Here is a 25,161-nt window from a genome sequence, read left to right on the forward strand (position 1 = left end):
TATTGAAACTAAGAAGAGTAATCAGCTCATAAGTGTCATTAATTAAAAAAATAGCAATTATGTTGTATTGAAAAACAATTAATTATTCAAATTAAATACATGAGACACTCTTCAAATATCACGAACAATGTCTCTAAAAATTTAATAAGGGAAATACAATACTTTATATTGTGCGCTGTATACTATTGCAATATTGAGGTCTAGGAAGATATTGTAATAATAGAACTTTGATATGCAATTGTAAGTATGGTTTAATGGTTAATGCAATGGAAAAATTTGAAACAACGATATCTACTTTCATGTTACTCTCAGATGATTCAGATTTTGTCTTAATTCGCGCCTCCGATGCGTCATGTTCTTCCCTCTAATTATAAGACATCGATCTTGGCGAGATATCGATTATGTTCCTAGAAATCGCGAGTTATCGCTAAAGCGGGTACCGCTGCTAGATTTTAAGAACTTTTCATTGGTTCTTACAATATTATTTGGATGTAATATAAACTTCATATTTTTTTTTCACTTATTTATTATTACTTTAGTTCTTTTTGTTTGACATATTATAATTTTTCTATTTGTTTATTATTTATTGTTTATTAAAAAGAAAAGAATCTTGTAAAATAAATATTTTCTTTTAAACAAGCTATCTTTATTATAGATGTCACTACAATACCGTTATTTTGTTTCAGGTATTTCTAATCTCTATGACCCAACTTTATCTTGGTCATTCGTTGTAACTGGTTGGTTTTATGTTTGATGAGTTTGATTTCATCCAAATATCGCGTATAAAGCCTGTGTCATATATATATATATGTATACATATGTATAACCAAAAAATACAAGGAATGTGGAAATGAAACTTATCGATAGATTATTTAGTATTAATACGACTAATACTAAGTAGCACATTTAATTCAATTTAAAGTAATTATATATTTATTAATTGTGCTAGAAAAGTGAACTAATTTGTTAAAATTAAGAAAACAAAAGGGGGTCTTACAATGTCTGGCTCCATAGAAATCCCACTTCGTGATACAGATGAGGTAAGCATTGGATCTTTTTTTAAACGTTGTAATAATATTTTATATTTTTCATTTTCGTTTGTGTTTTCTTCTATGACTTGTTTAACTCGTCCCAACAAAATTATAACTTCCTGAGGTATCCAAATTTTGTCACATTTTTTCAATTGAAGTAATGGAAACTTATTTGAAAAAATTGTCACGTGGTCAACTCGTGTTTTTTATGTTTCTATACTATTTATAAAATATGTTAATATGAATGTTAATATATTAATTATCGACTCCTACCAAAATTCAATCAACTAACCTATATTTAATAAACTATCAATTTCTATCTTTATATTTCTCTTTCTTGTTTTTTTTTTATTACTTTAATATTTTTTTTAAAACTTTGTATATTGTATCTTCTTGACTCGATTAAATTATACGTTAAACTTGAAATTATGTAAGTTTTGTATTAATATGAACTTAGACTTTATATGATATATTAATATATATGTATATATTTTTTTTATAGGTGATAGAACTTTGTTTAGATCAATTACCTGACGGCGATGAAGTTCTTGGTATTTTACGTCAAGAGCATGCTCAGCTCCACGTATGGGTCAACTTGGCCGTATGTATTTTATGTTAAAACATTTTAAATCTATTTAAATAAAATTTAACATGTGTGAATGTACTATTTGTTATTTACTTATTTTCTTTTTAAAATAGCTGGAATATTACAAACAACAAAAGATCGAAGACTTTATTAAAATACTTGAATCTTCGCGAATTGATGCAAATATTGATTATCGTGATTTTGAAAAAGATCAAATGCGAGCATTGGACATGTTGGCAGCGTACTATGTACAGGAAGCGAATAAAGAAAAAAATAAAGACAAGAAAAGAGATCTTTTTACTAAAGCAACGTTATTGTATACAACTGCTGATAAAATAATCATGTATGATCAGGTATGTTCAATTTATTTATTTTTACGTACAGTATACTTTTTATGCATTATTAATATTAACTACTCGTAAATTTGTTTTTTAATTTTTTTTTTTTATTTGTTTAAAGAACCACCTCCTTGGTAGAGCTTATTTCTGCCTTTTGGAAGGGGATAAAATGGAACAAGCAGATGCACAGTTTAATTTTGTATTGAATCAATCGCCTAATAATATTCCCTCTTTACTCGGTAAAGCTTGTATCGCTTTCAATAAAAAAGACTATAGAGGTGCACTTGCGTTTTACAAGAAAGCTCTAAGAACTAATCCTAATTGTCCAGCTGCTGTAAGATTAGGAATGGGACATTGTTTTATGAAATTAAATAATCAAGAAAAAGCGCGATTAGCCTTTGAAAGAGCTTTACAATTAGATGGACAGTGTGTTGGAGCATTAGTTGGACTTTCTGTTTTAAAATTAAATCAACAACAACCTGATAGTATCCGGGCTGGTGTACAAATGTTATCCAAAGCTTATACGATTGATTCAACAAATCCTATGGTGTTGAATCATTTAGCTAATCACTTCTTCTTTAAAAAGGATTATAATAAAGTACAACATTTGGCATTGCATGCGTTTCACAATACAGAAAATGAAGCAATGCGGGCGGAAAGTTGTTATCAATTGGCTAGGGCATTTCATGTACAAGTAAGTAATTAATTATATACAAATTAATAATAATTAAGTATATACTTTCTAAATATTTTATAATATCAATCGATAACATTTCTTCTTTTAGGGAGATTATGATCAAGCCTTTCAATATTATTATCAAGCAACACAATTTGCTCCATCTGTTTTTGTGTTACCTCATTTTGGTTTAGGTCAAATGTACGTTTATCGGGGTGATGCAGAAAATGTAAGAAAATTATTATTGTTATTGTTATTATTAGTTTTATTTTATAATATAAATCTAAATTTTATCAAAGAAGAATTAAAATAATTTTTCTTCGTTTTTTAAAGGCTGCACAATGTTTCGAAAAAGTATTGAAAGCTCAACCAGGAAATTATGAAACAATGAAGATTCTTGGGTCGCTCTATGCTAACTCAAGCTCTCAATCGAAACGTGATATCGCTAAAAATCATCTTAGAAAAGTAACGGAACAATTTCCAGATGACGTAGAAGCTTGGATTGAATTAGCTCAAATTTTAGAGCAAAGTGATCTTAATGCAGCTTTAAATGCGTATGGAACAGCAACAAGGATTTTGAAAGAAAAAGTTCAGGCTGATATTCCTCCTGAGATATTAAATAATGTAGGTGCTTTACATTACAGGTATGTGTTAATTTATATTTAAAATTATTTTGTATTTAATATTAATGAGAGATAAGATAAATTTATAAAAGTGTATATATTATATCTTATTTAGATTAGGTAATTTGGAAGAAGCTAAAAAGAATTTAGAAGAATCTTTAGAACGTTCGAAAGATGATGCTTTGCACGATTCTGTCTATTACAATTCAATAGCGGTTACAACTACTTACAATTTGGCGCGTCTTAATGAAGCTCTCTGCATCTTTGATCGTGCAGAAAAATTGTACAAAGATATTTTAAAAGAGCATCCAAATTATGTAGATTGTTATTTAAGACTTGGATGTATGGCGAGAGATAAGGGACAGATATACGAAGCATCCGATTGGTTTAAGGATGCTTTGAGAATTAATAATGAACATCCTGATGCATGGTCACTTTTGGGTAATTTGCATTTGGCAAAAATGGAATGGGGTCCAGGGCAGAAGAAATTTGAAAGAATTCTTAAAAATCCTACTACAAGTACAGATGCCTATTCTTTGATAGCTTTAGGAAATATTTGGCTACAAACGCTTCATCAGAGTGGAAAAGACAAAGAAAGAGAAAAAAGACATCAGGATAGAGCATTAGCTATGTACAAACAGGTAATTAAAATTATTTATTCATAATATATTTATTATATTTGATTATTCTTCTATGCATTTTTAAATGCTCTTTTTTATTTTTTACTTTTTGTAGGTGTTAAGAAATGATCCGAAAAATATTTGGGCAGCAAATGGAATCGGTGCAGTGCTAGCACATAAAGGTTGCGTGAATGAAGCTAGAGATATTTTTGCTCAAGTGAGAGAAGCAACAGCAGAATTTTGTGATGTATGGTTAAACATTGCTCACATTTATGTAGAGCAAAAGCAATACGTTAGTGCTATTCAAATGGTGAATATAATTCATATATTTATAACATATATTCTATAAAAATATGTAGAAATTGTTAATAATATTATAATTTGTTTTTCATTTTATTACAGTATGAAAATTGTTTACGTAAATTTTATAAATATAATAACGTAGAAGTTCTACAGTATCTTGCTAGGGCATATCTTAAAGCTGGAAAGTTGAAGGAATCAAAATTAACACTTTTAAAGGTATATAATATCTATCTTTAAATATATTAAATATACTAATAAGAATTTAAAAAAAAAAATATTTGTATTATAGGCTCGCAGAGTAGCTCCACAAGATACTGTTTTGTTATACAATATTGCATTAGTGTTACAACGTTTAGCAACACAAATTTTGAAAGATGAAAAGTCAACGCTTACTACTGTATTACAAGCAGTACATGAATTGGGTCTTTCTCACAAATACTTCCAATATTTATCTGCTCATGGCGACAGAATGGAACAAATGGCAGAAACAGAAGCGCGAAAGTGTCAAGATTTATTATCTCAAGCGCAATACCATGTTGCTAGAGCAAGAAGATTGGATGAGGAAGAAAAGACACTTAGAAGGAAACAAGAAGAAGAAAGGTAAAGTTTAAATGATTATAAAAATATTGCGAAATAAAAGACCAATGTTTAAACATATTTTTTCTTTTAGACAAGCTTTCAAAATGCGTCAAACGGAAGAACAACGAAAATTGGAAGAAATACGCCGTCAAAAAGAAGAAGAAATGTTACAAAAAAGACAAGAATACGTTGAAAAAACGAAAAATGCATTGGTATTTGGTGAGATGCCTTCGGAGAAGCCTGGAAGAAAAGGTAAAAAGACAAGAACAGATCAATATATTAGTGACAGTGGAGGATCTGGTAATGATGAAGGTAGAGAAGAAGTTCCAAGAGAAAAGAAACGTAAAAGAAAAGCTAGCGGTGAGACTAAGGAAAAGAAAGGAAAGGGTAAAGGAAAACGAAAAAGAGATATGGCAAGTGGAGACAGTGGTAAGTAAAACAAAACTACCTATATAGGAAATAAATATATTTTTATCATGTTAAATAATATACACATATATTTGTAGGTTCAGATAGTGATCGTAGAAAACCAAAACGTAATAGAAAAATGGGTACGAAAAAGGATAAGCAATTCCGCAAATCTACAACTGATACTCCAAAAGGAAAGATGCCTTTGTCAAAAGAAACAATATCAACTAGTGAATCTGACAGCGATAGTGGAGGTCTTAAAATTGCTAGCGGGTAAATATATTCTTCTTCTTTTTATAATACAATTTTCTTTTTTACTAATTTATTATGAATTTATTTTAATTTTATATATATATATATTTAAAACTCTTAATATTTTCACAGTGCTGAAAGTGATAATGACAAACGACCATCAAAAAGTAGAAAGATCGTATCCGATTCAGAAAATTCACGTGCTTCACGTTCCAGATCACGTTCCAGATCACGTTCTAGATCGAAGTCAGGAAGTCGTGCAAGAAGTAGTTCACGTTCGCGTTCGCGTTCACGTTCCCATTCACGATCTCGATCTCATTCACCATCTCGATCACGATCACAATCAGGATCACGATCACGATCACGTTCACCTTCACGATCGCAATCTAGATCTAAATCACGATCACCTTCAAGATCTAAATCACGATCTCCCTCTAGATCTAAATCCCGATCTAAATCCCGATCTAAATCACGATCTAAATCTCATTCTAAATCACGATCTAAATCACGTTCAAAATCACGATCACGATCACGTTCAGTATCGCGATCTAGATCTCGATCTCGCTCAAAATCCAAATCTGGATCTCAAAGCGAAAGTGAGAAAGAAAATCAAGGAAGCCAAAGAATTGTATCTGGCTCAGAAGGTTCTCGTGGATCGTCACGCGCAGCATCACGATCAAAATCACGATCACGCTCGGTTTCTCGATCACCGACGCATTCACGTTCTGCCTCTCGATCTCAATCCCGATCAAGATCAAGATCGAGAAGTATTTCGCAATCAGGAAGTCCCGATAAATAAATGTATATATTTTCTATACAAAAATCAATTGAAAAAAATCTATAATAATCCTGTTTTTTATTAACTAAAGTACTTCATCGTCATGTGTTTTACAAGTATTATTAAAGATTGACAAATTAATTATTATGACAAAATTCACTGTCTTTCTCCGACTTTTTTTAAATAGGAAATTTCATTTGTTAAGTATAATAATTGTGCCAAAAAGAAAAAGATAAAAATAGATTTTTTTCCAATAGCGATAGAAAGTTATTAATGCTATTTACTTGTACCTAGTTTTAATTTCATTTATTTGTTATATACTTTTAGTTATTCTCATTTGCTACTTAATTGAAAGCATTCGTTTAGTAATATATTTTTAATATGAGTAATGAAGATATGATTCATATATGATACAATTGACATTAGAAACTACAAATGAACGACAGATCACATACCATAAACTATGCATTTAATTGACTGTATTAATTGCCCATATATAGAATAATATGATCTTAATATTTTATTGTATTGAATATGTATATTATTTGAAGTTGGGTATAAAATGGATTTATGAAATATCTGTAATTAGAAAATAAATAATTTAAAAATATTACTAATCAAATATTACGGATATATGATTATCTGAAATAAATATATATATAATAGTTATATAAATTACCTTTCAATATTAATTATAATATAACTTCACATGCTATTGAGTTTAATTATATATTTACTGACTTATTTAAATTTATTTACATAAGTTTCATTTTGCAGAAAAAATACAAACTAATAGTAGCAATTTATAACTATACAAAAAAAATCCCCGAAAAAATTAATTATTAAAATGTGTGTGTGTATATGTGTGTGTGAAGAATTATTACTACCTATGACACATAGAAAAAAAATGCACAAATTCAACATAACACTTTTAAACTTCATGTCAATCCTTTAAATTAAAGTATTAGGGTATTTTGTTAATGTGTATATATATATACGGTACAAGTGTAAATAGTGAATTCAAACAAAAAAGAAAAAACTTGACTTTTGTAATATATAACTATTCCTATGTACTATATTTTAAATTATGTAATTAATATAAATCTTTAAATTTATAGAAACGATTGAACTGATATTTGTATTTTTTAAAAATCGTTAGAATTATTTTTTTTACATATGTAGAAATGATTAAAACAACCTAATAACAATGAGTATATCACAAAAAGACAGATATAAAGTTTATATCGGTGTATTCTTTCTGCTCGTATTTTATATATCTATTCGTATATTAGCATAATCTAACTCAAATTCTGTGTATCCAAAATTTCTTAGCTCAAATTATCAGTACACTTCTTTTTAATTAATAAAATACATTAAGTTAAAGTTTTTTTTGTAGCTAAATATTGAGATACTGTTGCTCTCTTTTGCAGACAGTTTTCTTATTCTTTTTTTTTTTTAATATAGTTTTAATTACAATTCTCAGTTCATGTCTCTCACTCTTCAGCCTTTTTTTTCATATTGACAATGTGTCACATAAAAAACTATAATTTAATTATCTAATTTATGTGACAATATCAATAGATAATTAAAATAATCTAATCTCTTATTCATTTTTATAGTTCAAATTACAGAATCGAACTTCTCCAAATGATTATTACAATTGTAAGCATCAAAATTACATTTATATTCATTTTCTATATCGCTCTTAATGTTAAAGGCATTTAATTACTACCATTGCTTAGTGGCTTGTATAGCCATAATTTAAAAATTCATATATCATTGCTTGTGCCTCTGTTATGTTTTGAATTTGATTACGTCACAGATCTCTTTCTCTCTAATTTTATATATTGCGCTTGTAAACATAAAAAATTGAAAACATATGCAATATATGAAAATAATTTCAACATTAAATTTATTATTAACAAATATGAACTGTTTTACCCTCTATAAATTTCGTTTCTAACTAATCTCAATAAAGTTAAAACATAACATATTGAATTCGTATTTCCAATTTTTTTTTTTTAAACCACTTCACAAAATGGTATCATGTACAATTAAAACAATCGTTAATATAATATTATAAATGTTAATTATATAGATATTGCGAATCGTTGCTACATTCGTGGTATATTATAAATATTTTTATACACATCCCTTATACACTGTCTTAAGAAAAATGTTTACTTTCAATAATATTTTACTAGTAGGGAAAAGAAAAAAAGAATTTATATTACGAAAAAGAAGTATTCTTGTACGTAGATAAATATAAAACCTGATAATTATTGACGCATGCAACTTTAAACTTAATTAATTGCTTAACTGCATTACCATCCATGTCTTTGCTTTTCTTCATTATAATAATTTCACAATTAAATAATGATTTATATGGTCGTTTTTTTTTAGCAAATAATTAAATATTATTATATATTGTTCGGTATTAATAAAATAATTTCACTTCCTAAAATTAGCAGAAAATAAAATGTTAAACTTCTTAATATACGTTTAACATTTTAAGAGAATGCTATTTATTTTTTAATATACATTTATCTCATTCGCGTTTAACTTAGTAATTTTTACATCCTTATTTCTTTCTCTTTTCCTTCTTGTAATAGTTTGTTTTTTTAACTTATTTAATTATAAACGTTTATCATATTTTTTCATTATGCAACGATCTTTTATATACAATTTTAAAAAATGTGTCATATATGTTCAAAATTTTGTTTTAATATAGTACAAGATGATACAAACGAAATTGAACTTGATAATTATATGAGAAACGGCACAGACAGTAACACACGTAGCAACTTTGACTATATGAAATAATTTTATTAACATATTATAAAAATCAGGTTCTAAATGCGACCAGAGGGACATTACGGTACAAGTACTGTGTACAGAGAAAATACTAGTGAGAGTCTTAAATAAATATCAAAACACGTATGTAGCAATGACAGTGTGAAGTCATCTTTTTTTTGCGTGCATAGTTGCTGCTGTATTGATGTCCTAGATCGACAGATCATGCCAGATAGCTATATGTGTCCTTTTGACCCTCTGTACGCTCCAGATATTCTTTTTCAATTAAAATATCTATACATTTCTGAAAGAACATTAGTAATATTTCTTTGTTTCAGTTATTCATCATTTATACGTATTTACTTTCTGCAGAACTCTAGCAAAAATTAGAAATATCATCGTTAATTTACAGCAACAATTGTAATTTTTTTGTTTTCTAATATTTAACAATTTTTTGTTAGTTCAATAAAGCATTGCAGATAATTATTAATAATAAATAATAGAGAGTATGAACAAATACATTGTAAATATATTTAAAAGTTAATTTATCTCTTTCATCTTCAAACCAACAAGATATGTAATGTTCTTTTATCTATCACATATAAATAAAAAAAAAAAAAAACGCATTCTATAATGTTTTATAAGAAAATTAAATACTCACTTTTATAATGTGTACTCTTGGTTTGAACCTGGAACTCAATTGATTTAAAACTTCTGCCACTAATTGTTGATGTTTTAGTACTTTTCTCATTTTCATAATTCTAACAATTGCTGCTTGTATTAAAAGTTTTCTATCTTCTTCTATGTGCTTGTGTGTTGTTTCTTGTTCGACCTTTAATTCCGTTTTCATTGGTATGTTAATATTTACCCTTAATTTTTTACTAAAATAACAAAAAAACATATACGTTACCAATATTATAAAAAACAAACAATCTAAAAGGGTATATATATATATATATTTAAATATATATATAAAAGTATAAAAAAGAGACTACATACTTTTTATAGCCAGAAAAAAGTTCTACCCCTGACATAGGTGTTAAATCACTTTCGTCATCATTAATTGCTGTTAATAGCTTAGCTTTTAAAAGTATTTGTACAACCTATTACAAATTTAAAATAACAACATTTATATGTTATATATTATTTTTTTAAACTTTATTATATTACCTGAAGTAAAAAATCCATTTTTATTTGAGTAGCATCGTGTAATTGCTGTATTGTCCATATGGTTGAACCATTGTATTGCAGTAAAACTGCCATTTGAAAAGTCGATGCTTGTAATGTATACCTTCGAAATATTAAAATTCAAATCAAATAAATTATGATAATATAACATATTAACTTTTTTCATATTCGCAAGATTATTAATAATAAAAAGTAAAATCAACATTAGTATTTTAAATAATTACATTTGATAATTACCTATTTTTAAAACAATTTGTAAGCAATTCTCCTTTAGACATATTATATAACCAATTCAACTTTCTTCCACTATGTTGTGAACTATAGAAAGTTGTAAACCTATGTACAGATCTCTCTAGCTACAAATATAACATACATTATTTGTTATTATTATTGTTATTAGATGAAAATTAACTTTTGACAAAACATATTACAATTAAAATTTTATGTGTTAATCATACCTCTGTTGGTAAAGAAAAAGAAAAAGACTGTTGGAATGGCCATGAACCAGAGGATAAAACCTGTATACTGAAATCAATATCTAGTTCTTCTACAGAATTAGTTAGGTGTCGTCTGAACTGTTCATTTAAATCTTTGGACACTCCGATATCCTGCAGATAATGAAAATATAAAACAATGTTTGGATCGGAATTATATTAATGAAGTATGTTATAAAATTCACTACTTGGAACATGCGCTGTAATTTTGAAGTATATTCAAAACCACAAGCTTGTTTTAACTTGGAGATCATAGAAGCCTCTGCGTCATCACTAGCAGACATATGTTGTACTAAACGTTTTGCCAACATTTTACTATAGAATTTCTGGAATACATCCTTGTCCTCAATATATTTAAATACTACCATCTATTAAAAAAAATGTTTTTGTAAATATTAAAAATATAAACATAATAATAATATATATATATTAATTTATACATACAATATATAATATATAAAATTATATTCGAGTACTTACAACCTGATTTAACGTATCTTCAAGTTCTGCTTCTTCTGGATTTTTACTGCTTTTTTTAAGCAATAAATCACAGTATTTTGCTAGTAATTCAGGTGACTTGCTACTACTATTTGCAGCTCTAGTTACAGAATTGCTATTAATAAAGCGTCCACATGCTTTATCTAGCGCCGCTACAAAACCACTATCATTGTTAAATGCGACTAATACTAAAGCATTATATTTTTTATGAACTTCTAAAATAGTATTGACATATACTTTAGGGTCCTGTAAAAGAAAATCATGAAACATAAGATATTGTTTTATAAAATTATTTAACACAATTTTTCTATTTGATGAACTAAAAAAAGTTCTTACGTTAGCTGCAGAGTCTCCGCACTTATCTATAGCAGCAAGCCCTTGATTAGCTATATGACTTTCTAAAAGATTTCGCAGTTCACCAAGTCCATTAGGTATTCTTGCCATTAATTGATACATTCGTCCTAAATCTGTATTTTTATCTGCATCCAAAAGATTTTGAAATTCAGAATGAAATATATCCAAGTGTTTTTCAATGAGTACTCTTTCACAAGTTTTTGCTAATCGATCGTTTGTTGATTGATACAAATAAACTTGAACACGCTTTTGTTCTTCTAATAATCTTTGTTCTGCCTATAATATAAATAATATTTATATAAAAATTATAATAAATTAATATATATAAATATAAATTATATATATATATATATAATTATAAATTAAAGATATATATAAATTAAAATACCTTTTTACACAGAAGTGAGAGAGAGAGAGAGAGAGTCATCCCTTTTACATAAAAATATAATTAGCAATATTAAATACCTTTTTCATATATTCTGTAACAGGATTTTGTCTGAGGAATTCTGAACTTTCACGAGTATAAAATCGTTCTGTATCCTCAACAAAGAGATTTTCAAAAGAATCTTTATAAACAACAATATTTGGTCTCTTAGCACCAGGATCTTCCTCGTTCAAGCCCAATTCTACATAACAGTTAATTACACCACTGACTAAACGAGTGTTTATAGTTTCTCCATTGCGTTCTCGTTCTATTAATTTCAACACAGCATTGGTAACCTTTCAAAAAGAAAAAATATGATCATAATTATATTTATTTATAAAAAAAATATATATATGCTTATTTAAAATATAATAACATACTTGTCTATTTAACTGTTTAAATAAATTATCACGCCACGTAACCAAGGCCAATTGGTAAATTTCATAGATTCCTTTACGTCCTTCTTCACATTCACGACGCACCCAATGACGGTTCAAATATGCACATACTCCGTTTAACACCTTACTACTGAATTGATATTCTTCCCATTGTCTTGTATAGAATTGTAATACATCTTCATCCATTAAGTCAACCCCATGCTATATACCACCAACATGACACAACATTTTTTATAATAAAATAAGTAAACCTATATACAAATAGTCTGTTGTATACATAAATGAATATTTAAAAAAAAAAAAAATAGCACACACCTCATAATATTGTAAATTTTCGTCCAACGAAATACGTACCCTTAATAGGCTAATGAGATAAGACCTAAGAAAGTCACGCAAACGTTTGTATAGTTCCAGACCCACTAACTGCGCACCACCTTGTGATACTTGACCCTTTTTAAGTTTAGTAGACATTCTAGTATGTTGCTGATGAACACTTGTACAATAATTATATACATGTCTATGTTCAGCGATGTAGTAAGGATATTACAGATACAATGCTATGAATTAAGAATACTACTGTCTCTAGATAATATAATCATTTTATAAAAGGATACGTATAAAGTTCTATGTATCTTGGCTTGGACATACATTGTCTATTATATACTTGCTCTATACCCTCACGAAGATCTCCCCAAATTTGATCCAAGTCTATTTGTTTGAGGCCTGGGGGGACTCCTTGATGACTCCCTGCCCCTCCAACGCCTCTATGCCCCGACATCCTATTCTTATACGCTTGCCTAGTGAGCGTCAGTGTTACTACTTACTACTTACAATTTCTATAAAAAAACAAAATTAAAAAACAAATTTAATAAAATCCAATGTAATTATCGACATGCAACAAAGGATACTTAAAATAATCTTAATAGTCACAGACTAATGCAAACTGCATTTAAACGCTTGACGTACACAAGAACACTTTATTGTAATGATGAATTATCAAAATAAGAACAAGAACTTATTTGTTTAGTTTGTTATATATACAATAATTTACAATTACACAGAAAGAAAAAGAGAAAGATAGACTAAAATACAAATTATTTGGAAAATATTAATTTGTGAAAACAATACACAACGTTGACCACACATATATATATACACACACACACACTCTCTCTCTCTCTCTCTCTCTCTTTACTGAATATAAAAAGTAATGGATTAGAAGTGTATTATTGAAGATTTCATTCTCGATTGAAACATGCTCCAAAATATGCCTATAATCCTTATTAGGAATAGAAGGTCGCTATCGATATTCGAAGGTCATCGTAAATTCCGTTAAATCAAGATTGAAATCATACGTTAAGGATATATATGTATATATTTAACAATTGATTGAAAATGTTATTGCTCACTATTTATATGGTAATTTCAAGACGAATAATAACACGCTTTATGAGTTATCGTTCTACTTACAAAATAAAAGGCATCGAGGGAACTACTCGAGAATAGTCTACATTAAAGGATAATATCAAGGGATTGTTGGAAAAAAGAAAATTTTTTTTCTCTCTCTCCAATTCTCACACTCATTCACTCCGTTTCTCTCATCCTCTCACTCTCTCACTCTTTGCAAATCCCCTTCACCTCTCTTATCCTTGTTTCTCTTTCTATAATTCTCTTTGGCTGTACCTCTTTCTTTCTCTCCCTCTCTCTCTCTCTCTCTCTCACACACACACACACACACACTCTTTCTGTCTGTCTCTCTCTCTCTCTCCCTCTCTATATATTCTATCCCCTCTCTCTATAACCGTCTCTTTTTCTTTACGTAATTTATTTCTTTTATTTTCTATCTCTCTCTAATTCTCACCAGTCAATGTTCACACCGCATAACAGTCAGAAACGACGAGGAAGTTTTATCGTGAAAATGTAGTGGCCAGGATAGGAAGTTGTCGTCAGGGTACTATAGCGACGTGGAGGACACCTGCCTCGCCTCCACTTGAATATTTTTGTTTTTCTTTTTTTTTCTTCTTTCCTTTCTTCTTTCTTTTTCTTCCTCTTCTTATCTTTTCCTTTATTTCTTTCTGTATTTTTTCACCTCTTAAATTTGTCTCTTTGTATCGCGTTTATTATATACGAAAACGTAAAGAAGAAGCGTGCGAAATCACGAAATTGGATAAGTTCTTTTGTGCTTCCTGAAAAATCGCGTTCACTCACGATCCTGCTGTTACGCTTCTGACAGGTTAGGTTCCACTGTTACCAATACGACAAATATATAACCTTCATGCGCACGCGCACGCTCACATACATACAAAACCGACAATGGTTAACTCGAAACTCTGGCACCTTTTTATTTTTATTTCATGACAAAATAAAATAAATAAGATGCGAGAAAATGATAGTTCGTCGATTATAATAAATATTGGTAGAGAATTATGCGTTTAATTTAATCATCGCTTTTTAGATACTTCATTGCGATTTAAAAATTCTTTGGTAATGATTATCGAACGATTTCTAATTTGATGTTATTACAATGAATATTTTTAAACATTAAACTGGTGTATTATTTTTCTAATTTTTTCGATTGTGTACATCAACAAGACATATCCTTTTTACCTTTATTAATATCTAATTTCATTTGCGGGTATTTATCACGTACGATTATTATAATTATTGTTTATATGTTACATTGTTTATATGATACTAAAATGCACCGAACGGGTATATAAGAAAGGTTAAAGAAAGAAAGAGACTGACATTGAAATTTGAGTTTTTTGTTATGGTATCACTGATGTTCAAATTTGTATATATATACTCTCATTTAAATCGTAATATTTATTTATAATTTAAACGAAGAAATTTAAATTATAATAAAAGTTTTCTTAACAAATTAATATCTAGAAGTAAATTCGATATAAATTTTTATTATTTCCATTAATTTTGTTATCATTAACACAATAAAAATGGAATAAAAATACAGTTAATATTTTCCAAATTTTCTTTTTTTTTCTTTGCTAGTTTGCAATCAGTTACTATCAATTTTTTACTAATCGATTACAAAATAATCTTCATAAATATAAAATTGTTGTTTTATATTTATCACAAAATGAGATTACGTACAAAAAGTATCGTTAATGAAAGATCTAATTTCAAGATTCAATTGTATTTCTTCTTAAATAAATTTTTAAGAATAAATTTGCACATTCTGCGTTACAAAGATTTTTTTTCTTTTCTAAATACAATTTGTTCAGTTCTTAACACAGAAAAATAGTTTATCTTCAGAACGAAAATCAATTCTAGGCCATGACCATAATTCATAGGGATCTATTATCTTTATAATCTAATAATCAAGTCTGTTTATTACGCTATACTTATATGCATGAAATTTGCATAAGATGTTTAATAATAGACTATCTCGTATAAAGAAATACTTTTAAGTTGGATTTTACTTTTTTTATGCGCTTATATATTATAATACTTTTTATATAAAAATACAACAGTTATAAAAAATTGATTAATTGATTTTATTCAAATATCCATTAGTCCATTACTCTTTGCCAAAATTATAAATAACTCTTTCGTTTATTTGATTTAATTATTTCTATTTTAAATGAATAATTTGAATATATTGTTAACACGGTTCGTGTTTACGGTAATAATCATTTCAAGTATTAACGTAAATACGAATTTGGTTCTTTTAAGGAAAAAAAAATAAAAAGAAAAGATTGTCAATTATATTATTATACATCGGATTTATCTAAAGAAGAATGTTTATCAATAGATGCTTTAGGTTGATAGCTGTATAAAAATATTGAACAAATTACTAAAAATGCACCAAAAGTAAATTGAAACGTTAAATGAAAATCAAATAAATAAATAGAAGCTATGCATGAAATAATGATGGCCAAAGAGGTGGCAAATCCCTTTAGTATATTATCCGCATACTTTACAACCAAAGCAACAATAAGTCCACCGAGCGCTTGAAGTATTACTAAGTAATAAATGAACGAATCGTAGCCAAAAAAGAAACCTTGCCTTTTAATAATATCGCCGTCATTTATAAAGCAAGTGGCTAACCCAAAGGGTATGGATAATAAACTTAACTGAACATTTCTCATCCAAACAGAGATATCCGATCCCTTAAGAATTTTTTCAAAATATATACCTGCAAAACCTGACAAGAAACATGCGCTTAAGGCAGCTGTGAAACCAACTAAATGATTCTGTTCTATACCTGACGGCAACATAACTGTTCCGCTTTGTGCTAATTGTACTAATACTACTCCTATAACTAAAAGTATCAATGCACTCCATTGAGAACTTCTCAATGATCTTCGAAGAATTACAACAGCAAAAAAAGCTGTTGTAAGAATCTTGAGTTGATAAGTCACCTAAAAAGCCAATAAACTGTAAATACATTTTCGTCAAAGAAAAATATATGATAAAAAAATAAATTGATAATAAAATATTTTTCTACCTGATATGTCGCTGCATCTAAATTTGATGCTGACACGTAAAGTAAATTATTTTGTATGATGTATAAAATTGATGGCACGCATACTTTCAATGTATCAAAAGGTTCTTTTACAATGGTTTGTTTCAAGGCAATATAAAATTTCAATAGATTGCCTTCCTCAATATAGACCAAAACTAAGCATGTCAAGAGTTTTAATAACTCTGACATAACAACAGCTATGAAAAAGGGATATTATCAATATATATAATTCGACAAAAAAATACATTTTTATGTCATTAAAATGTCGATTTTTTTATGTTTATATTATTTACCCGTAGATGACAAGAAGAGATCCCCAGATCTTGTTCGAGCATAACGCATACTAAGTCCAACCAATGCATTTTGAAGAGTCAATGTAATCAAACTGACATATTTTAATGTTTGTCCATTAACTAAAAATAAAGTTAGAAATGAATAAAACATTAATTATACATTTATGATATATCAAAATATTATTAATTATATATTGTGATACTTACTTTGCTGCAATTTATTCATTATTGTTATTAATAAAAGTGCAATCTTCGTAAATCATTGATTTTACCTTGTCTTCTCATATTTACCTAAACAAAAGAACAATATATAATATTAAAAATTTAATTCGCGTTTTACGTAAGTTATATAAATTTCATTAGACAAATTTAGCAACATTTTGGTTTATCGCACGAATTTAATAAAAGACAACTATAAATAAGTTATAATTAAATAAAAAATTGAAAAATTGTTTGTTAAATAAGATACAATGGTATTATGAAATAGAAGTAAATATCACTTAAAAAAGTTTAAAATATTATCTACTTTGATATAATAACATTTGACAGTTCATTGACATACATAAAAATGAATTACTTTAATATTTTCTAATAGATAAGTGGGATTAAAATGAAATTCTTTTTGACATTTAATAGGTCATAAAAATTCGAACACATACGTAAAGAGAAGCTAGCCACGTTTGCATTCCACTTTAGGCTGGTAACTTCGAAACGTTGAAACGTTCTTCATAGAAATATAATATCATATAGTAGAATCCACATTCTAAGAACATGCGCCGCTATCAACGAACAGTTTAACAACGTTCGCCAATGTTTCATTGACGTAATTTATGCTTGAATGAGTATTTAATACAACGCATTATTTATTTATAACATTATTTGTATAAACATGAATACGCCAGTAATGCTTTTTTATTTGATTAATGTGTTGTATTTGCGATAAGATATATCATTTAATGGCATTTCAAACATTGCGTAATGGATATCATTTAAATGCTCGTGTACTGTGTACACATGCTTAGGTACTATTCGTCTGTACCTTGTTAACATCCACATGAAGCGAGAGCCCCCTGCAATTTTCATTGGCTGGTTTCCACACTTTTTTTCACAAACAAGGCAAAACAAAACACGTTTACAAAATTTTACTTAATAGGGATCTGACCGCCAAACTCTGCCGCTTGGTGGCAGCATTTTATAAGACCGTTTAGCGCAAAATTTTAAATAATGTTTATAGAAAATTAGAAATAAAACTGATTTAAATAGTTCTCTTTAGAATTAATCATTTATAAAATTAAAAATTATTCAACACCGAATTAAAAAATCCGATTGAGAATAAATTAAGGAGAATTTGAAATGTTAATTCTTTTAAAAATAATATATGATAGCGTATGCTATGTAATATGTCGTATGTTACGGATGTATTTTTGAGTGAGTGAATGTGTGAACCCATATAAAAAAATAATCGAACTGCATAAATACAATGTAATGTTCCTTTTTGCAAATAGTCCGCAACTTTCAATTTTCCAAAAGATTAAAAACTCTGGATTATTTAGGAATGAGCAATGAATGCGACTTTTAGATCATTAAAATCATCAATATAACATTGTCATCTTTATTATGTTCAACATCAAAATGTTCGCGCCAAATGATCTTGATACAATGCTGTCTCCTGAACTAAATTTGACAAAAACAGGTCCATTAATTCCCTATGAAACGATGTTCACTATAATGACGTCATTTCAACAGTCGTATCTTACTAACCCTAATACAAAAAACATTCCTATCGCAAGAAAAAAGTTTCTAGCGAATAGAATTTTAATTAAGCGATGAAAGTACAGTTGGTAACGTAATATCTACATATATGTGTATTATATGGGATATCTGCGACGTTTTGTATAGAACGTATGGTAATATTAAGAAATTGTTTAATCAGTTATTTAATCGGGTTCTCTTAGAGCTGATCTTTTATTATTAATTTACATTATTTATATTTATACACAAATTTTTTTAAAAAGGTTATTGAAATTATACATTCGTCATATACGAAGTGTTTTTTATTTTTAATAATGATTAAGACGATAATAATAAAAAAAATTTGAATTGATAATACGTTTGCAGGACTTTTTAATAGATCATATATCAGCGATACGGTATTTATTAACTCCTCTCCCTACATATATACACTATATATGTATATATATTTGCATATAAAAATATATTTATCGACGTTTTGACTTTACTCAATATGTCTACACGTTATATGAAAAAAGTTTTTGGTGGAGATGAAATTGTTGATGGAAATAAAGAAAACGTTAGTGATGTGGAAAATTCAGTAAATGACAATTTCAAATCAAAGTCATTCAACGTTTTCGATGTGGTATTATAGTGAATTTTATTATTTAAATACTTTTTAATTTTTGCATACTTAGTATATTATATCTTAAACTTATAAGCATACATTTAAATTTATAGAAATATTTTTCTTATAGTTAAATGATAATTCATCAAGCGAAAGTGAAACCATAGATGAGAAAAATGATGAAACGAATTCAGATGTTGTTAAAGGTAAAAAGAAAAAGAAAAAGCGTAGGAAACCAGAAATTGGTAAAATGCAACAACAAACACGTAAACCTGAAAGCGAAGAAGAAATAGATGAAATAGAAAGCTTAGTAAAAGAAGTAAATCAATTACTAGGAGAGCCATCACCAAGTTCTAGTAAGGAAAATTCTGAAAAACCCCAATGGATTGTAGGAAAATCTAAAGAAAGTATTTTGAGTGTTCGATATAAGCATTTAAATCCATTTAATGAACTTATGAGAATTTTTGGAAGGAAAACTATACAAGCGGAACAAAGGTATCTTAACAAAGTAACTATATATATATGTATATTATTATATTTGTGATAAATTAAATCAATGATTAAATGAAATATTAGCAAACGAAGAAATAGAGGACGTACAGGTTACTTGAAAAGGAATTGGTTGGTGTCACCAAGAGAGAATTGGCCACTGATTGGAAAATCTGGATTATCGATGTCTGTAGATTCTACAATGAAATCTGATAATGTTCTATATTTTGTTTATGAACATGATTCTTCATATAAACAGATAGAATATAAATTCTTAGAAGCTGTTGAAAGTTCTAATCCTGAAAGTCTCATAGTAAGTTATATAAGTTTGTATTATATTTTTGTTAAATTAATATATATATGTATTTATTCCTATTTATTTTAGAATGTAATAAATACTCATACTTATCACGTGGATACATTACTGCAATTAGCAGAATTATGTAAACTAAGTGAGGATTTACCAATGGCCGTAGATTTTACAGAAAGAGCATTATATAGTTTGGAGTGTGCGTTTCATCCATTATTTAATGTGGAAACAGCACGTTGCAGATTGGATTATAGGAAACAAATAAATCGTGCATTATTTATAACAATATTTAAACATCTTACTTTTGTTGGTGGACGTGCTTGTTATAGGTAATAATATAAATCTTTCTATAATTATTATATATATTATATTAAATATAAAGAATATAAGTGATTATTTTTATTATTTCAGGACAAGTTTAGAATTTTGTAAATTACTGCTATCACTTGATCCCCTACAAGATCCATTAGCTGTTGTTCTATTTATTGACTTTTACGCATTAAGAGCTAGAGAGTATAAATGGTTTGTCGATTTCTGCAATCTTTGGGATAGCACAAGGAATTTGACTCAACTTCCAAATATAGCTTATAGTTTGGCTCTTTCACATTTTTGTTTAGGCAATCATGAGACCGCAAATGAATTATTACAAAATGCACTGATCATGTTTCCAGGGGTTCTCATACCCTTATTAGAAAAATGCAGTGTACAAACCGACTCTAAGGTAAATAACAAGACATCTGTATAAGAGAAAAGACAATTAACAAATATATACACGTGGAAAAGTATTTATAAATATAAATCTTTTAGGTGACTGCTCATTATTTTTTCAATAGTAAAGCTAAAAACATGACTACTTTAGCATTAGAAAAATTACAAAATTTGTACATAGTGCGTAGTTATCATTTGTGGACAGAAGCTGATGTTTTGCCATGGTTGGAAAAATGTGTACATTTAGTGCTTGATCGGGTTGATTCTAAAGATAGTTATGTTAAGTATTGTGAAGTAAAGCGTGGAGAACGATATAAGGGAAATTTGCCAACGAATATTTTAAGACACATCATACTTGCTGATATAAAAGAGATTACCGTCAACGTTCAGGAGGTATATTTTTATTATGAAATAAGAAAGAATGTCTGAACAAAAGATAAAAACATTTTATCTAATACCATGTAAACACTTGATATATAATATATATTTGTTTTTTTTTTATATATATATACATAAGATTCAAGATGCAGCACCAGTGTTATTATATGATCCGCTACCACCTGCTAACAGTGTAGATACCTATGGACGACCTACAGCAAGTCAAAGAGGAAATCTAAGTAATTGGGGTCTATTCTCCCTTTTCTTTTCTTCGTTGTTTGGAAACATAGATGTAGCTTTTGAAGAAGTGGCAGAAGTCGCTGAAGGTCTTGCTGCTAATGGATTCAATTTATTGTAAGTATTGTCTGACAAAATGAATACTGATAAGAAGAAAAAATAGAAAGAAATAACTGACTATATAATTACTAATGGAACATCTAAAAATGTTTACAGCGATCAAAATGACGATCGAGCATAAGATAGCTCAAGAGACATTTGTACAAATACATGTCGGCAGAGTTTCCCATTACTGTTGTTATTGATAACTCGTTATGCCGTGTAAAAAATATCTCTTTTTTAAAATTTACAATGAAATATTTTAGTTAGCAATTGGAAAGGTATTGAACATTTATTTTACAGTTAATTGATAAAATCATAATGAAATTTGAAAAAAAAAAAATTATAAAGCATAATCAAATAATTTTATTTATATATACATGTAACTGTATATTATAGTATTTTTAACCGACTGGTTGTTACATCAGTGACAGTTATGATTGTAAGCTATAACAGAGTGCAATTGATTTAAATCTGTATCAATTTTATATCTTGTCCGATTCAATGGCAACGGTATTACGATTGAACTTGTAGAAAGTAGATCTCTATTCCAATTCTTTCACATTGTTTATTTACTCTATAGGAAAAAATTCTTTATTTTAAATATAATTTAAGTCAAATGTATATTCTTATCTATGCACTTTCAAAAATTTAATGAAAATTTTTGAAAACTTCTGCATAATAGAACCATAATGCAAGAGATATTGAATATGTTGTAAATTGTCTAAAGTGATAAATAGGTAATGATGTAATATAAACATTTAATGGAGGATATATCACTCTGTTAATCAAAACTTTTAATTCATCCGAACGCCTGTGTTCATTAGAAAAAAATTATTATTTTCCAACGCACTTATTTACAGTTGTATACAATTGTTCAGTAATATAATCTTATTGTTAATTTCTCTAGTCGTATTATAAATTTAATCATTTCCTAGAATTTTATTATTAAATGCAGGTTTTATTTGCTTATTTTAATGTGCTTCAATATCGGGCACGAAGGGTGTATGCATTTATGTGCGTTCCCTAAATGCACTGGGCATTTATAGTTATTAATTGCACCATTAAAGAACCCACTTCTTTTCTTCAATCAAGAACTTTGAAGGCAGATAGTGGGGAGAGGAAAGAAATAAGATGGCTCAAATAACATCGTCAAATGTAAATATGACAACTGATGTTCATCATTGTTCCACAAGACCTAATTTTGTGAACTTCTTATTTTTTATACCATACTATGGAATACTGGATTATAACGACAAATACCAGGCCCATTCTCCTGGTAATCTTTTTTGGTATGACATACTGTATAAAATTCTGGGTCACTAGCTAAAAGTGCACCTCCGTACCATACTGCACAACGTTGTTTATGATGTGATATTACATGCACGTCTATAGGTTTCGGCTGAAGATAACATTATATATATTTATATTTATATTTATATTTATATTTATATTTATATATTAAAAAAATAATTTATTTTTGAACGAACTTACCGTAATATGGCTACCACTTAATGTTTCGCTAAGTTTTAAACGAGCGTCAACAATTCTTTTAATATCACGTTGCAATCTTCTTCCAAAATCTTTAAACATGGTAGAACCTCCTGACAAAACAATGTTACTATATAATGGTCTTCTGACATCTATTGGACAATTTTGTATGACATCATCAACAATTTCGCTAAGTGGTGTTGTAAAGTCAGGATTGGAAAACTAAAAATGATCATAGAAAATTAATTAACAGGTAATCGAATTTTCTATAATCCCGTATTTAAACAATTTTTTTTTTATATATAAGTTATACCTCAGGATGGAAAAATATTTCTGGACCTAAAAATCTTTCATATCCGACATCTACGATGAAAGGCTGTTTTGTAATACTGTTCATACCTTCGTATTTTTTTATTTTAGTAGGATCGCTATCGTATTTAGCAAATTCTTTAGAAATGTCAGGACAAATGTAACAATATTTTTCTTTAATAGCTTTAGCTGTTTCTAATGATTGTTCAGGAGGTATTCCAATTTCACGTTCTCGTAAAAGACTTTGTATAAAATATGTTATATCGCGACCAGCAATAGGTATATGCTTTATACAACTACCTATAACAAAGCCTTCCGCCTAAAAAAACATAATATATTATATTTATTATAAATATTCATATAAAGTAAAAATGAAAAAAAAAAAACTTAAGTAAGGAATATAATTACCACTGGTATCACGTGTGTAACTCCATCTCCACTGTCAACGACGACGCCTGTCAATGTTCTATCCTCAACATTTTTAGATGTCCAAGAAGCTGCCAAAGCCAATACTGCTTGCACAGCGATATATAAACCTGGTACATTAAATGATTCAAACATAATTTCTGCTGTATATTCTCTATTTTCAGGTGTATTAAGAGGTGGTTCGGTAAGTAAGAAATAATGATCTTCGGGTTCTGCTCTTAAATATTTGAATATGCATTGTTGAAGAAATTTTTCCATTAAATCCCAATCTTCAACCAATCCATGTCTCACTGGATACTAAATATCAAAGCAAAAGAGAAAAAATAGAATTATTGATAGTAGATAATAATTTTAATCTTCTATATTTAATATTATACAAACCTTAATGGAATAACCAGTTGCTTCAAATGCTTCATCTCCAATGTATGTATCTAAGTCTTCAACACCTTTTGTAATTCTTCTAGCATTATTATCACCGACTTTGGCTGTTTCTTTAATGGCTATTGCAGATGGTATAGTTAATTGGGGTTCTTTATTTCCAGCGAAGCCTAGTTTAGTGTACCTTAAAAAACAAACATTCAACGACACTTTTTTATTTAATTCTGATTAACAAAATAATGTACAACGATGAAATAACTTAGATTTTGAATTCTTATTAAAAAAAAAAAAAAAGAAAAAAGTAACAGAAAATAAAGATAATTTTTTATCATGAAAAAAAACAAAAGTACATTTAAAAAAAATTTAAATTTTAAAAGATAAAATTATTTGTCTTCATATCCAAAGTTCTAATCTATGATCGTAATGCATAATTATCTTGGAAATGTAGATAATGTATTTACTTACCCTGTACCCACGTCGATAACACATGCAGGAAGACGTCCGTTCATCTTAATTGAAGTATTTTAAACGGCTCACACTGACGAAATGCTCCTCGACAGTGGGCTGCAAATGTAACCGCAAAAACCACACCTCGCTCTTGATCTCACGATTCGCGATAAAAGCTTGCACAGCTTGCACAGGCATGCGCTTATTCAGATTTCTGACAGCCGCATCGTCATGTTTATGTGTCGTTCATATGACCATTCTTGTAATACATGGGAACCATGTTTAATAATATATTCAGTTAATTAATTTCGATTAATTACGATAAACAATAATCATAATTATTTTGATAGAATTAAATATTTTATCCAATAAAATGCATAATAGTTGCATCGTCATCTTTATGTGTCG

General features: G+C 28.2%; 5 protein-coding genes across 9 annotated transcripts; 2 read left to right on the forward strand and 3 right to left on the reverse strand.

The window, feature by feature from the left end:
* The first annotated feature begins 725 nt into the window (after positions 1 to 725).
* Positions 726 to 7,309, forward strand: LOC106793538 (RNA polymerase-associated protein CTR9 homolog). The gene is made up of 13 exons (XM_014760549.1): positions 726 to 1,040; positions 1,534 to 1,632; positions 1,731 to 1,970; positions 2,077 to 2,649; positions 2,741 to 2,860; positions 2,965 to 3,275; positions 3,370 to 3,895; positions 3,990 to 4,184; positions 4,277 to 4,393; positions 4,467 to 4,777; positions 4,848 to 5,185; positions 5,263 to 5,437; positions 5,549 to 7,309. Exons 1-13 carry the CDS (start codon positions 999 to 1,001, stop codon positions 6,213 to 6,215), a joined length of 3,714 nt encoding a protein of 1,237 aa, XP_014616035.1. The 5' UTR covers positions 726 to 998; the 3' UTR covers positions 6,216 to 7,309.
* Positions 7,310 to 9,003: 1,694 nt separating this feature from the next.
* LOC106793539 (cullin-1) lies at positions 9,004 to 14,852 on the reverse strand. 3 transcript variants are annotated; one of them, XM_014760550.1, is made up of 14 exons: positions 14,205 to 14,852; positions 12,958 to 13,179; positions 12,698 to 12,860; positions 12,326 to 12,544; positions 11,987 to 12,241; positions 11,504 to 11,797; positions 11,150 to 11,413; positions 10,855 to 11,037; positions 10,634 to 10,783; positions 10,413 to 10,531; positions 10,158 to 10,278; positions 9,987 to 10,090; positions 9,649 to 9,868; positions 9,004 to 9,291 (listed from the first exon to the last, which is right to left on the reverse strand). In XM_014760550.1, the coding sequence occupies exons 2-14, from the start codon at positions 13,119 to 13,121 to the stop codon at positions 9,211 to 9,213; spliced, it is 2,337 nt and encodes a 778-aa protein (XP_014616036.1). In that variant the 5' UTR covers positions 13,122 to 13,179; positions 14,205 to 14,852; the 3' UTR covers positions 9,004 to 9,210. The 3 variants fall into 3 exon arrangements, with proteins under 3 accessions (XP_014616036.1, XP_014616038.1, XP_014616037.1); XM_014760552.1 differs by having other exon boundaries at positions 10,858 to 11,037; positions 14,205 to 14,839; XM_014760551.1 differs by lacking the exon at positions 14,205 to 14,852 and adding an exon at positions 13,814 to 13,996.
* Positions 14,853 to 15,318: 466 nt separating this feature from the next.
* On the reverse strand, positions 15,319 to 18,193 carry LOC106793540 (UDP-galactose translocator). Its single transcript, XM_014760553.1, has 5 exons — positions 17,782 to 18,193; positions 17,330 to 17,413; positions 17,123 to 17,242; positions 16,812 to 17,026; positions 15,319 to 16,725 (listed from the first exon to the last, which is right to left on the reverse strand). Exons 2-5 carry the CDS (start codon positions 17,346 to 17,348, stop codon positions 16,075 to 16,077), a joined length of 1,005 nt encoding a protein of 334 aa, XP_014616039.1. The 5' UTR covers positions 17,349 to 17,413; positions 17,782 to 18,193; the 3' UTR covers positions 15,319 to 16,074.
* Positions 18,194 to 18,963: 770 nt separating this feature from the next.
* LOC106793565 (transcription factor 25) lies at positions 18,964 to 22,603 on the forward strand. Of its 3 annotated transcripts, none has more exons than XM_014760599.1 (9): positions 18,964 to 19,137; positions 19,241 to 19,499; positions 19,612 to 19,976; positions 20,058 to 20,283; positions 20,356 to 20,609; positions 20,692 to 21,001; positions 21,088 to 21,381; positions 21,506 to 21,720; positions 21,820 to 22,603. In XM_014760599.1, the coding sequence occupies exons 2-9, from the start codon at positions 19,368 to 19,370 to the stop codon at positions 21,842 to 21,844; spliced, it is 1,821 nt and encodes a 606-aa protein (XP_014616085.1). In that variant the 5' UTR covers positions 18,964 to 19,137; positions 19,241 to 19,367; the 3' UTR covers positions 21,845 to 22,603. The 3 variants fall into 3 exon arrangements, with proteins under 3 accessions (XP_014616085.1, XP_014616086.1, XP_014616087.1); XM_014760600.1 differs by having other exon boundaries at positions 18,974 to 19,029; XM_014760601.1 differs by lacking the exon at positions 18,964 to 19,137 and having other exon boundaries at positions 19,223 to 19,499.
* LOC106793567 (actin-related protein 3) lies at positions 22,526 to 25,023 on the reverse strand. The gene is made up of 6 exons (XM_014760602.1): positions 24,772 to 25,023; positions 24,310 to 24,490; positions 23,911 to 24,225; positions 23,507 to 23,821; positions 23,197 to 23,415; positions 22,526 to 23,104 (listed from the first exon to the last, which is right to left on the reverse strand). Exons 1-6 carry the CDS (start codon positions 24,813 to 24,815, stop codon positions 22,925 to 22,927), a joined length of 1,254 nt encoding a protein of 417 aa, XP_014616088.1. The 5' UTR covers positions 24,816 to 25,023; the 3' UTR covers positions 22,526 to 22,924.
* Positions 25,024 to 25,161: the final 138 nt, after the last annotated feature.

The sequence above is a fragment of the Polistes canadensis genome, unplaced genomic scaffold (assembly GCF_001313835.1).
Source record: "Polistes canadensis isolate GaletaPanama2010 unplaced genomic scaffold, ASM131383v1 scaffold_15, whole genome shotgun sequence".
NCBI lineage: Eukaryota > Metazoa > Arthropoda > Insecta > Hymenoptera > Vespidae > Polistes > Polistes canadensis.

Excerpts from the sequence above, each read along its gene's own strand:
- LOC106793565 (XM_014760599.1), top strand. The coding sequence starts at position 19,368 with ATGTCTACACGTTATATGAAAAAAGTTTTTGGTGGAGATGAAATTGTT. Across the intron at positions 19,977-20,057 it reads ACTATACAAGCGGAACAAAG|CAAACGAAGAAATAGAGGAC; the intron begins GTATCTTAACAA and ends ATGAAATATTAG. Across the intron at positions 21,382-21,505 it reads TTACCGTCAACGTTCAGGAG|ATTCAAGATGCAGCACCAGT; the intron begins GTATATTTTTAT and ends TATATACATAAG.
- LOC106793539 (XM_014760550.1), bottom strand. The coding sequence starts at position 13,121 with ATGTCGGGGCATAGAGGCGTTGGAGGGGCAGGGAGTCATCAAGGAGTC. Across the intron at positions 10,279-10,412 it reads ACAAATTGTTTTAAAAATAG|GTATACATTACAAGCATCGA; the intron begins GTAATTATCAAA and ends AATATTTCGAAG. Across the intron at positions 9,292-9,648 it reads CAAGAGTACACATTATAAAA|AAATGTATAGATATTTTAAT; the intron begins GTGAGTATTTAA and ends ATGTTCTTTCAG.
- LOC106793567 (XM_014760602.1), bottom strand. The coding sequence starts at position 24,815 with ATGAACGGACGTCTTCCTGCATGTGTTATCGACGTGGGTACAGG. Across the intron at positions 23,822-23,910 it reads TTACACACGTGATACCAGTG|GCGGAAGGCTTTGTTATAGG; the intron begins GTAATTATATTC and ends ATGTTTTTTTAG. Across the intron at positions 23,416-23,506 it reads AAATATTTTTCCATCCTGAG|TTTTCCAATCCTGACTTTAC; the intron begins GTATAACTTATA and ends GATCATTTTTAG.
- LOC106793538 (XM_014760549.1), top strand. The coding sequence starts at position 999 with ATGTCTGGCTCCATAGAAATCCCACTTCGTGATACAGATGAG. Across the intron at positions 2,861-2,964 it reads ATCGGGGTGATGCAGAAAAT|GCTGCACAATGTTTCGAAAA; the intron begins GTAAGAAAATTA and ends CGTTTTTTAAAG. Across the intron at positions 4,185-4,276 it reads ACGTTAGTGCTATTCAAATG|TATGAAAATTGTTTACGTAA; the intron begins GTGAATATAATT and ends ATTTTATTACAG.
- LOC106793540 (XM_014760553.1), bottom strand. Across the intron at positions 17,027-17,122 it reads TCTCTTCTTGTCATCTACGG|CTGTTGTTATGTCAGAGTTA; the intron begins GTAAATAATATA and ends CCTTTTTCATAG. Across the intron at positions 16,726-16,811 it reads TAGATGCAGCGACATATCAG|GTGACTTATCAACTCAAGAT; the intron begins GTAGAAAAATAT and ends TTGGCTTTTTAG.